Source organism: Spermophilus citellus, assembly GCF_964194105.1.
Source record: "Spermophilus citellus genome assembly, chromosome: 7".
Classification (NCBI taxonomy): domain Eukaryota; kingdom Metazoa; phylum Chordata; class Mammalia; order Rodentia; family Sciuridae; genus Spermophilus; species Spermophilus citellus.
The window spans coordinates 51,481,028-51,493,279 of NC_138188.1; the positions used below are offsets into that span (position 1 = coordinate 51,481,028).

Below are 12,252 nucleotides of genomic sequence, written 5' to 3' on the forward strand. Positions count from 1 at the left end.
TGGAAAATGAGAACATTTTCTACATTTTAAACACAAAGGATATAATAAAAGGCATTAATCACCACCTAAAATGGAAAAAAAAATAGCTTTGTGAGATTGCTGTGTTGTAAGACTGTAAATGAAAATTTTTATTACTGCAGAAGTAACTATTTTAAACAACAAGACAATGAACAAGTAAATATTCAGACAGAGTGAAAATTTAGGAAAAAAAAATGAAAGTTTTCTATGACCTCTAAGTGCATTCAGCATTTCTGCAAAGGGATTGATATTCAGGTTGGTTACATTTGTCAAGCTCTGATTTTTAGCAAAAACTGTGCCTTTCACAGAGTATAATTTCTAAAATAAGTGCCATCAGATTGAACTGCAAGACTCCAAAGTGTATGTTTTATTTTGAGCTGAGTGGAATTATAATTATAATATTCCCATGTTTCAAAATCTTCCTTTCTCATTCTGCAAGTTCCAGAAATTTTCCCAAAGGTAAACTCTGTGCCTTGAGAGCTGAGTCCAGGATGCAAGAGACCAGGGGGCTTGTTCCAGATCTCACACGACACCGTCAGCCACGCTAGGTTCGGCTCCTGGGCGCTGATGAAAATATACATCCCCACCCCGACGGAGGAGTCCAAAATCTACAGCCAGCTGAAGAACCCTTCGAGATGATTTAAGATCGCCCACGAAGCCGCACGTCAGCAAGTGCCCCAGGACGGGAGGGGATGACTATATTAGGTGTGGAAAGTGTGCCCGTGTCTCTGCCCGGGCCTCTGGAGCCTGGACACTCTCTCCAAAGGTACCTGGCATTTCAAGGTGACAGAAAGTACACAAACACGCCCCATGGCAAATAACCATGGTTAGGGCACAACTGAGTGAGCCTGTACCTGGCACTGCCACTGAGAACCAGCAAACACGGGCTTCAGGACAGCATTTCTCAGTGGGGGGGATGGGACAAGGAAACCAAAAAGAAACCTCTCCAGGCAAAATCTTCCCACGTGAAGAGGATGATCCCCACACTTCCGGGTCCCTTCAGAGGATGGGCTCTGGGAACCTGAAGCTCACTCGTCACCCAGGTCCCCGCTGGCTGAACACCTGGCAGCACTGGGACAGTGCCCAATGTTCCAGCCCTGGCGAACACAATCGAGACTTTTCTTTAAACCCACAAGCTTCTCCCAGAGGTCCAAGAACTGCTGGCTTAGTCCCCATGTGCTGATTTAGGTGAGTCACTGGGCGATTCACCTGTGCGGCAGGTTCCTTGGGTCCAGGCACAATGCCAGATAATCATCTTCCAAGGTAAAAAAAAATGACTTCTCAAGTTCAAAACCTCAAATCCCTTCCATAATCACCCAGCCACAACCCAGGAGCCAAGACCACGCCAGGAATTTCAAACACCCCTGTGTTGCCCGAGGCCCAGAGCACAGCGCACAGAGCTGCGGTCCCCGCAGGGAAGGACGTCCTGGCTTCCAAGACTAGATCTATACGCTTTGGCAATCATGTGGCAAAGAGAGAGCCTGTCCCCATCCAGTAAGATCTGGGAGCCCAGGCTTCTCTCCTGACCACAAGAGAACATCCCACCTCTACCTGGAGGGCCTGCTGGCAGAGACACAGCAGGACAGAGTCCCCATGATCCTATCCACTCCAGAATAGCGATCCTATCTACTCCAGAACTCTGCTAAGGCCCCATGAAATGCCTCTCTGACACAGCTACTCCTCCCTTCCTCCTAGATGACCTCGACAGTTAAACCTGTTGCAACACTGTAAATGGGAACCGTCTGTCACCTGTGTGGCTGGTCCCTGCCCTACCTGACACTGTCCAATGAAACCAAAGGAGACATATAAACAAACAGCTAAGTTACACGACAAAAGGAAGGCTTCAGGACCTTATGTAACAGCCATAACATCAAGAGTCTCTGGAGGGGTGAAGCTTCTTACAGTCAACTGATAAGAAAGTGTTTGCAATAAAGACGAGATTTTTTTAGAAAATAATCAACCATGGCTAATGTACACTTGCTGTCACCCACTCCCGACCAAGCAGGAAGTCAAGATGTGCAGAAACCTCTTGTCCTACTCTTTGTGGGGCAAGGCCTTACTCAAAGAAGAGTTCTGTATTAAAGCAACACATAAAAGATTAACCCTAGCTGGGCACAATACCCCATTCCTATAATCCCTGTGGCTCGGGAGGCTGAGGCAGGAGGATCTCAAGTTCAAAGCCAGCCTCAGCAACTTAGGGCACTAAGCAACTCAGCAAAACCCTGTCTCTAAATAAAATATAAAAAGGTCTGGGGATGTGGCTCTGTGATTAAGTACCCCTGTGTTCAATCCTCAGTACAAAAAAAAAAAAAGATTAACCCTAACCCCACCAATTTGATATATTAAAAGTAAAGCATGGAAAGGTAGAAGGGTGATGCAGAAATACATGGACAGCAGAAGCCTTCTGAGGCCAGCTCTCAATGCTGCAGGTCCTCTCCATGTAGGGATCAGGGATCAGCTCAGGCAGGAAGGTGGAGGTGCTGATCGCGTGTAAGGCACAGCCGGGGTTGTTAATCATTTGCCAAGCGGCCTCTCTTTAGGGCCCTAAATGCAACCTGCACACTTACTAATGGACAGCTGTATTTGGACATTAAAAATATCTACCATCCTAACACCGAGAGCTGGCTGCACCTTCTTGGTAGACAGAAAAACCATATGGGAAGGACAGAGGAGAACTCCAGTATGGTGATTCCCTCTGGGAAGGCAAAGAGGAGGAAAGGAGAGAGGAGCACGGGCTGCTAAGCTGGTTTGTCTAAAACCCCGGCGGAGCCCAAAGAAAACAGGTTAAACTGTGAGGCAGCCATTGATGACCTCTACTTATTACTTTTTACCTCTATTTATTACTTTTCTGAATATGTCAAATACCTGATAACAAACTGAAGTGAAATTTATGTGAAAGGAGATGTAAAAAACACAAAGGAAATGCAGGTAGATACTTCAGCAATGTTAGGTGACAAAGTCCAATCACACTGCTTTGATAAAATGCAGTGCCAAACAACACAACAAACACTTGAATCCAATTGGGAACACTCGAATCCAAGGTACATGTGTACCCATGGGACGGCCCACTTTGTCATTTTATACTTTACCTTGAGAGAGCTCCTTGACACCAACCTTGTCCTCAAAAGGCACATCAGCTTTCCCAAGTGAAAACGCGCGCCCACAGGACAGGCTTCTCTGTCCAGCTGCATGGCACGTGCTCACTAAAGCACAGCAGATTCCAGGAGGCATACCCATGCCAGCCTCGCTGTCAGTGCTGCAGCTAGGCCAGCCCAGAGTGCAGCTGCCACTCAAAGGCCGATGCTAACATACGCAGCTGCTGCCAGAGAAGGCAAGAGAGCAGCCCTGTCCACGGTCTCTACAAGATGCGCCACACAGACCCATGAATGAACTCCTGCCACCAGTGCATCCAACTGTCCGCTTTGAGCTACCTAATACACCAATTCTGTGGATAGGTGTTACCACCTCTCAATAAATAAATCATAAAAACACCACAGAAACTGCAAACTCTTGGCAAAGAGCCAAGTCTGCAAACTCTTAGCAAAGAGCCAAGACATTTTGCTATGTTCACACAACATTTCTTTAAAACTTGGAAAAAGATACTCATCAAAGTACAGATTTCTGGGCCCGAAGACCTAGCAACATGGCTCTCCAGGATGAACCTAGGCTGAGCTAGGCAGGAGCTGCTGGATTTATGCAAGGCCTGCCCACCACAGCCCCATGGCTCTCAGGACCCCACACCACAGCACCACTCATCCACATGCCTGCTACCTTGGGGGCACTGGAAATAACAAGACTCTTCTTAGAACAAAATTGGGAGGTAGGAGGGAGACAGGACTTGGTTTCTACAATTTTCGATACTAACATCAGTTGGAAGAGGGACGGTGGATGGAACAAAAAGCTGTCCCCACCATTAGTATACACGCATGGCCACGGTCCTGGCTGTACTGCTGTAAGACATGAGTCCTCTTCCTACACTGGTGGGTTCCCTAAGTACATGAGATTCCTGGTGGTGAGCAACCACCACTGCAGCTCAGGAGAGCATCATCTCTGCCAGGACAGTGCCTGAGGACTCTGGGGGTGAGCAGGCTTGTTTCTGATGCCATGTTCCCACGGCCCAAGCCAGCCAAGCACTATCAACTTGCAAATGCATTAGATCTCCACAAATGCTTTGCCCAAACCCATCAGATGAATTAAGCATCACATTGCCACATTCTGTAAGCTAGGAGGAAAATAAATTATAGCAAAAAGGCAAAAAGATGTTTGATGCAAAAAGGAGAAATTACTCATCAACTCAAAAGTGTCAGATACACACACAACACACAAGATGAAACATTCAGCCAGGTGTGGTGGTGCACACCAGTAACTTCAGCAGCACAGGAGGCTGAGGCAGAGGATAACAAGTTCAAAGCCAACCTCAGCAACTTAGCAAGGCCCTAAAGCAACTCAGCAAGACCCTGTCTTTAAATAAAACATAAAAAGGGCTGGGGATGTGGCTCAGCAGCCGAGTGCCCCTGGGTTCAATCTCTAGTACCAAAGGCAGAGAAAAACAAAGATGGAACATTCATTAATTAACCTTAAGAAAATATAGATGTGTCTATTTCAAATGAGATGTCCAAGGAAGAACTGTAATAAGTACCCTATTTTGCATAGGTAATTCATATACATACATACAGCTATGCAACACACATGTACACAAATATAGACAAGCATACATGCAGATGCACATATACATGAGGACAGCCATGATTATGACAAAGCTCAGGAAGCACTGAGTTATCACTGTACAGAAACAAGGAAGAAAAGATACTGTGTAGGAAGTTTCCAGAGTCCACAGAACCCTAGTCCTGAGGCTCCTCGCCTTATCAAGACCTAATTTTCCTGTTCAAAGTTCGCATTCTCACTATCGCCTGTGGAGTTTCGAGAGACATTTCCCAATCTGCAAGGTCCTTCTTAGAGTTCTGGGATCACGGACAGGCAGAGTAAAGGCCATGCCGCTGCAAATCTCCACAATGGTCTCCCCCTCTCAGAAGGGACAGCAGATGGACACTTACTGCAGAGAGCTGGCTCCAGGTGGACCTCAGTGGCTTATGGTGAATCACAAGCCTCTCCTCCGACTTCTGTTCTCGGGGCTCCAACTCTTCATCAGAATCAATGTCCAGAGCCTTCTCTTTGTAGTTCTGATACAGGACCGCATTTTCTACAAGAAAAAAAGCCCGAAGTGTCACTGCTGCCCCAATCGCTACTATTGTTCTAAACAAACCTCCATAATTTCACACCACTTGGTCTCTGGTCTAATCAACAACAGATAAAAAAAAAAGCTGATTTGTCACTGAAGAAAAATACATGACATTCCAACTGAAGCCAGTTTCCATATCCCTGTCCACGACTCATGGAAAACAGTCTCTTAGGTCACTTTACTCAGGTCAGGTTGATGCGTGAACCGTGCATCCTCCAAGGTCCACCACCGTTCATTCACCTGCTCACTGTCATCTACCCAGCACTGGGGTCTGACGGTAAAATGGAAAACAAGACACCCAGGTGAGCTGATTTAATAAGAAAACAGTCCTGTTCACTCATGAGTCTACGCACTCAACTGGCATTTAGACAAGGCCCACAGGCACCAGCAACTGGCAGGTCTACAACAAGGAACAAAGATTTCTTCAAAAATCTCAATCTTCATGGAACTGACATTAAAGTGAGAGAGCCCTGCAATGTGCAAGCAAGTAACTGCTAGAGGATTTCTGAAGTAGTTGTCATGCAGAAAAATAAAACATGAAAGGGGGGGTAGGAAATGCTGGGAAAACAATATGCAGATTTTATGTAAGGTGGTTTAGGAAGGCCTCACACAGGTGACATTTAATCCAAGGCATAAAAGAGAGAGAAAGAAAGCTGGGAAAGAGCATCTCACCAGAGGAACAGCAAGGACAAAGGCCCTGGAGTAAATCTGCTTGGTAGGTCTGCATGCCTGAGGAGCAGGGAGGCCAGGCTCTGGAGCAAGAGGAAACAACACCTCAAAAGCACTAAAGGGGGTCAATAAGATGGGTCAGCGGCTTGCCTAGGAGTCACACTGTGCAAGGAGGGTTTACAGAGACCAGCCAAACAGTCCAAATCACGCAGGGCTTTACAGCAGTGTCAGAGAGCTGGGTTTGACCCAGAGTACAAAAGGACCCAGTTTCTTTCACACTGTGCAGAATACAATGGAGCCGCTGGGAGGAAAGCCTGCTTAGACTGCAGAGCAAAGCACTGACTACCCCAGAGACTAGCCAGGATGCTTTAGGGGTGTCATGGCTAATGGCGACCTGGGCTGTGTGGCTGAGAATGGATGGGCGACAGCCTGGACATGAGGCAGAAAGGGAAGCATCAAGGATGTTCCTAGGTCTTCGGGTCCCACAACTGGGACCCAGGAGATGGGAACACCAGAAGAGATTCAAGTTCAGTGAGGATGACTGTGAGTGTGGCTTGGGGCCCAGGGAATTTGAAAGGCTTTCTTTTCTACCAAGTCAAGCAAACACCTGCCTCTTCTCCTACCAAATGCAGACAGCCCCCAGGCACTGTCTTAAGTAGCTGGGGTCTAAGCAAGATTTTAGTTTCACTCTTCTGCACAGGAGAAACAGGTATGTAAAACTGGTTTCCCCCAGGCTTGAAAGCACTTAGTGGCTGGCCCTCAGAGGGTCTGTGCCTAGCCTTGTTGATGGGAGTCCCATTGCTTCTCACTCAACATGACAACAGGAATCTTACAGGATGAAATTCACACAGGATGAAACTGGGGCTCAGTGAGGATAAGGTTCTCATTCAGTGTCACTCAACTGATGAGCAGAAGCAGGAGGACAGAAACCCAGTGTCACAGGTTCTCACGCTGGAGCACACCACCTCCTGATCTGCAGACTCGCCCTTAATTAACTGTTGAGAATCCTGCATTCTTTGTGTGCGCATATGAGAAGTAGCAAGAAACAGCTCTTTGTGAAAGGAAATAGGATAAAGCCGGTGACAATGACATCTGCCCTCTGATTTTAAAAACCTCAAAAAGTGGAGCTGAGGCAAAGAGCACACCATCAATAACAAATTTCAGAGGATGTGAAGCCCCTCCCTGGGTAGGTGTTGGACAGGTGCCCTGCTCACCTCATATCCGCAGTGGTACAAGAGGCTACCTAGTACTGGCTACTACCAGCTGTTGCACAGGGCACAAGCTGATAAAGCTCTGAGTCTCCAGTTTCCTCAATTATGAAATCAGAGAAATGAACTTTTACTAGCTAATACACTATACCTGGGTTTCTTCTCCACATAGCAATTGTTCTCTTAATAGGACTGGTAAGATGAGAAGATTTTATAAATTAGTCCTTTTTAAATGTTACAATGTCAAACCCAACTTTCTAGAAAGTATACAGGCTGCTGGGCACAGTGGCACATGCCTGTAATTCCAGTGACTGGGTAGGCTGAGGCAGGAGGATTGCAAGTTCCAGGCCAGCCAGGGCAACATAGTGAGGACCTGTCTCAAAATAAAAAAAATAAAGAAGGCTGGAAATGTAGGTAGCTTAGTGCTAGAGTGCACCTGGGTTCAATCCCCAGTATCTCACACACACATACACACACACATACAAAAGAAAAAATTACATAAGGAGAATGTTCTGTAATCACCCAAGCTCATCCACTTACAACTCTGGGTGGTATACATGAACTTCCAGGCAGAGCCTTCCTCTCTGTTTTAGATGCTGGGTACACTCAGCATTCAAGGCATGGCAGAAGATAAGTGGTCTCACTATCTCCAGGACCCTTGCGCCCCATGAGGGCCGTGCTGGATCTGATCTGCTCAAGCCCTGCCAGTTGGCTGACACCGGACCCACCTATTTACAGAAAGAACCCTAATCTGATTAGGATTTGAACACCTGGCTCAAGCCGCTTTTGTTTCTGAAATCCTTAAAAAAAAAAAAAAAACTATATGGGTTACAAATTCTTAATAATACATTTTGACAGCCAGGAGAGTTAGATGTTCCCAAATGAAAACTTTAATAAGGAAACAGGAAGTCAGAAATGAAAATAAAATGTGGAAATATGGGGGAAAGAATATTGAGCCAAAGGAAATGTGACCAAAGGAAATATGGCTTCAGATGTCAATGCCAACCTCAGAATTTCTAACTAAAAAGCCAGAGCTTGATCTTAATTTCTGTTTTTTCAGAGAGATGAACTGGAATCAAATTAGAGAAAAATTGCAAGACATTAACTGAAAAAGTCATCACTTTATTAAAAATGTCGTTAATTTCGTTCACCACTGTTATTACTAGATAAAAATTAAAGCTTGGTCCAGAGCTCGACCCTGTATGTCTGTCTGGGAAAAAAGCTGGCCATCTTTCTCATCTCGAGTGTTTTTGTTCCTGCAGTTGGATTTCAACTCATAATTGAGATTCCATATTGAAACAGCTATAAAGTCTGGAAAATTAAATGCTTACTTACCTTCCCCATCAAACGTTCCTTGTCCTTTCAGCATTTTCTTCTAAGAGAAAAGAAAAGAAAAAAAAAAGCAAACTATGTATGAATAAGCCAAATAGAAAATACAGCTATTTTAAGTAAAAGTACTCTCTTGTTGGCAATCATTAGATTTCCAAAAACACACAGCAGAAGACACCTAGAGCAATTTACTCAAATGAAAACTACAGTTCACTTAAACAGTAGAAGAAATAAATAATGTCCCCCACACCCCGTCAAAACAGAGGGAGACTCCTCCAAAAACCGGCAGCTCAACTCATTTCACTACTGGTGATTCATTGTACTGTTGACCAGAACCCTGCTATACTCCGCACAGTTGGACAACAAAACCCAGAGAAGGCTATGTGATGTCTTTTCCGTAAGACCACGGACTATAAAACAAAACAGGCTTGCTTATGATTACATATGTGACATTTATATAGACTGGGCCCAGTCTATATAAAAATGTGGCTGTCAAGAGAAATCTCCACCCTATTACTGAGATGGGTCTTGTTTCTGGGAAGGCAGCACACACTCCAAAATATCCTTCTCTAGTTTCCCTATGTCTTTACATCCCAGTAGACCCTCCTGTTACTAACTGCAACTCCCAGGCCTACATCAGGGAGCAATCCCACACACCCAAATCTCAGGTTTGGGGCTACCTATGTGTTAAATGCATTCAAGGATTCATGAGCTTAAAATAGGAATTAAACACAATTAAAGACAGTAATAACAAAAATGAGCAACAAAAAAGGTAACAAACTGTGTCTTTCATGGTTTTAGTGATAGACTTTGAAATTCACATTTTAACTGCTGTCAAGTATATGGTCACCATCCACAAAACAAGTAAAAGAAGAAAAATAATCAACTATCTCAAAAGAGAATTAGCATTTCCCATTATGGGCTTGACTGTCACCTCTAAAGGGATACCACATAGCTGGGCCACAGGCAAAAGTAGTACTCCCTACCCCCTTTGGCATTAAAAGGGCTCAGAACTTTTGGGTCAATATTTTAATTAGCAGTAATTTTTTTCCTTCCCCCAATTTTTGCCAGAGTTTAAAAAGTGACTGGGCTTCACTTCTACCCACAAAACTGCATGGAACTGCATTCTGTGCCTGCCAGCAGCACAAAGGCAAGCCAAAGATGTGCACAGGTTACCACAGCAGAAACAGAACCGAAAAGGCACGACCACTATGGTTTCCTCCCACAGACACCTTCACTTTTACAGAGACGCTCTGCTGCTCTTACCTTGATCCTTCCCAGGCTGGAAAACTTCTCCCTGTCTTCCATCACTGCTTTCAAAACAGGCTGGGACATTCTGTTTTTCTTCTTTGAGTTGGTAGGGCTGTCAAAGTCAAAGCCACTGACCACGGCCCTGCGATAGGAGGTGGACCGCAGGCCCCTCCGCAGAGAGCCCGGGCTGTCCACGTCGTTCTCCACCTCGCTCACCTCCCCCGCGTGGCTCAGGGGCGCTCCGAGGCCCTCCACCATGCTGCGCACCTTGAGCAGCCTCTTGTGCGGCTCCACGTTCTGACTGTTGGATTTACTTAGTTTAATTTCCGAGGCCAAGCTTTTGGGGATGATCTGCTGCTTACCCACTTTGAGGGCAGCGGGGCTGTTTGTGCTCAAGATCACCGAGGGGTTCTCGGGGAGCTCGTTCTCCTGGGAGGGCAGCCTTTGGAGAGGGAGTTTTTGTTCTGAGGACCTTTTCTGGGGCGCAGGAGAGAGTTTCGAGGGCCCCCGGTCGGGGTCCTTAACTGGCGGACTGGACTGCGAGCCGGAGCCAGGAGAGTTGTGCTTGGGCACATGGCCATTGGAAGTGGGCGAGGGCACTACGCGGGCGCTCCAGCCTGCGGAGCTCCGCTCGGGGCCGGGGCCGGGGCCGGGGGCGCTAGACGTGCGCGGCTGTGGCGCGGGAGAGGCAGCCACGCCATTTGCTGCGGGTTTCGGGTAGCCGCCCGCCGCGGATTTGGGGACCTGGGGAGACTCTGGTCGGCGGAGTCGAGGAGAGGCGGCTCTGAGCTCCGAGGAGACCGTCCGCGCCTTCCCGTGGGTGCGCGGCTGCAGCGGGCTCCGGGGCGCCGTCCCGCCGGCCGGGACGGAGGGCGCCATGCGTTCCTCCAGCGGGAAGTCGGTGATCAGAAGCCCGCTGGGGCTCTGGTAGGACTGGGGCCTCGGCTTGCTGCGGGCCAGCAGCTGGGGCGGAGGGGTCGAGCGCCTCCGCCACAAAGGGGTCAAGCCGTTGCTGGAAAGCTCCACCTCGCTCTCGCCGTCCATGGCGGGGCCTCGCGGTCAGCCCTGGGGGCCGACCCCCGGCTGGGCCGGCCCAAGAAGACACAAGCTGCGGAGTTTTTCCTCCAGGCGGCCGGCAGGTCCCGCTGGCGGGCCAGTCCCGGCGCGCGGGGACCCCGCGGAGTTGCGGACGCAGCACCCACCGCCCTTTCCCGGGCGAAAGCGGCGCCCGCCACCGCGCGCCCCCGGGAAAATCCGGCTGCCGCCCAGGCGGAGGGATCCCGTCGCCTCCGCGTCCCTCCCGCGCCCAAGGACCACCCGCACGGAACGCGCCTCCACCAATCGCCGGGATCGAGCCAAGGCACGAGCAACTCGGGATGAGTTCAGCCTTCTCGAGAAACTCTCCGCGGGACGCTCCCCTCCGCCGCCATCCGGCCGTCCGCTCCCGCCGAGGGTTCCCAGCGTCCAAGCGGCCCGGACTTGCCTTCGGGCACTTGCGGGACCGGGGCCGAGCGGCGACCACCGCCTGGTGGGTGGCCCGAGTCAGGGACCGAGCGCTGCAGCGGCCGCAGCCAGCGCTTCACTGCCGCCGCGGCGCAGGCCCCGCCCCCGAGTTTGGCCCCTCCCCGGGACCGCCCCGCGCCGCGCCGCCTCGCTCACTCTGAGTCCACCCGGCTCCGCCTGAGTCTTCCGGCCCGCGCGCGCTGCGTCCGCCCTCCTGTGGGTAGCCAATGTGCGCACCTGAGCGCGGTGCAGCCGGTGGCTGGGGACGACTAGCAGGTGGCCAGAAGCGGCGCCGGCAGCGGCAGGCAACCTGCAGGAGGGCGGGTCGTGACAGGGAGCACAGAATGAGGACCCGCGGGGGCCCTGTCGCGGTGCAGTTCACCGAGCCCTGCGTCGCTCCCAGAGGGTCTCCACGGAGGAATCTTGAACTGACCGCTTAATAGGATTTGTGAAATGAGAGTCTCAGCTTGAAAATCTTGAAAATCGGAGCTCTGGGAGAGCCCTGCCCCTCTTGGCATTCGGATGGACATAGAACACAAATCTGATTCTTTAGCTCCCTGCTTTAAATTCCTTGGACCATAGACTGATTTGCTTGTTCGCACCCAGAGTAGTTCTGGAGGGACACACACTGGCAGCTGTGGGCAGGGTAACTGGGTGGCGAAGAAACCTGAAGAAGAGAGAGTTTGCATTTACTACTTTTTGCATCTTTCATGCTTTTATCCTTGAAAGTTATCGAGGAAAATTAAAAGTAATTTAAAATACAAAGAAGTGTTGGTTTCCAACTGTCTGTACACAGTATAAAATTCAAAATCCACAGATAGAATAAAATAATTATACATAGAATAAAATTTGAAATCCTTACCATAGGTTCAGAGGCCCTGCAGGAGCCTACACCTCCAGCCTAGCCTGCCCTGCTCTCTTTCTCTTCCTTCTTTGGCCACATTCACTTAAAATTTGACAGCCTCAGCTCCTTCACTTTTGTTTCCTCTTGTCCTTGTGATACGGCACTCCATGGCAAAGGCAGGCCTTCCTGAT

The 12,252-nt window shown here is 48.8% G+C and overlaps 1 protein-coding gene across 1 annotated transcript in view; it reads right to left on the bottom strand.

Moving 5' to 3' along the window:
* The window catches only part of ARHGEF26 (Rho guanine nucleotide exchange factor 26), a 103,250-nt gene extending 91,419 nt beyond the window's left edge, over positions 1–11,831 (bottom strand). Inside the window, exons 1-3 of the mRNA XM_081300599.1 lie at positions 9,730–11,831; positions 8,470–8,509; positions 5,073–5,218 (exon numbers count right to left, since the gene is read on the bottom strand). Coding sequence (XP_081156725.1) covers positions 5,073–5,218; positions 8,470–8,509; positions 9,730–10,758 — 1,215 coding nt within the window. The 5' untranslated portion in view covers positions 10,759–11,831. The remainder of the gene's footprint in view (positions 1–5,072; positions 5,219–8,469; positions 8,510–9,729) is intronic.
* Between the last annotated feature and the right edge of the window lie 421 nt (positions 11,832–12,252).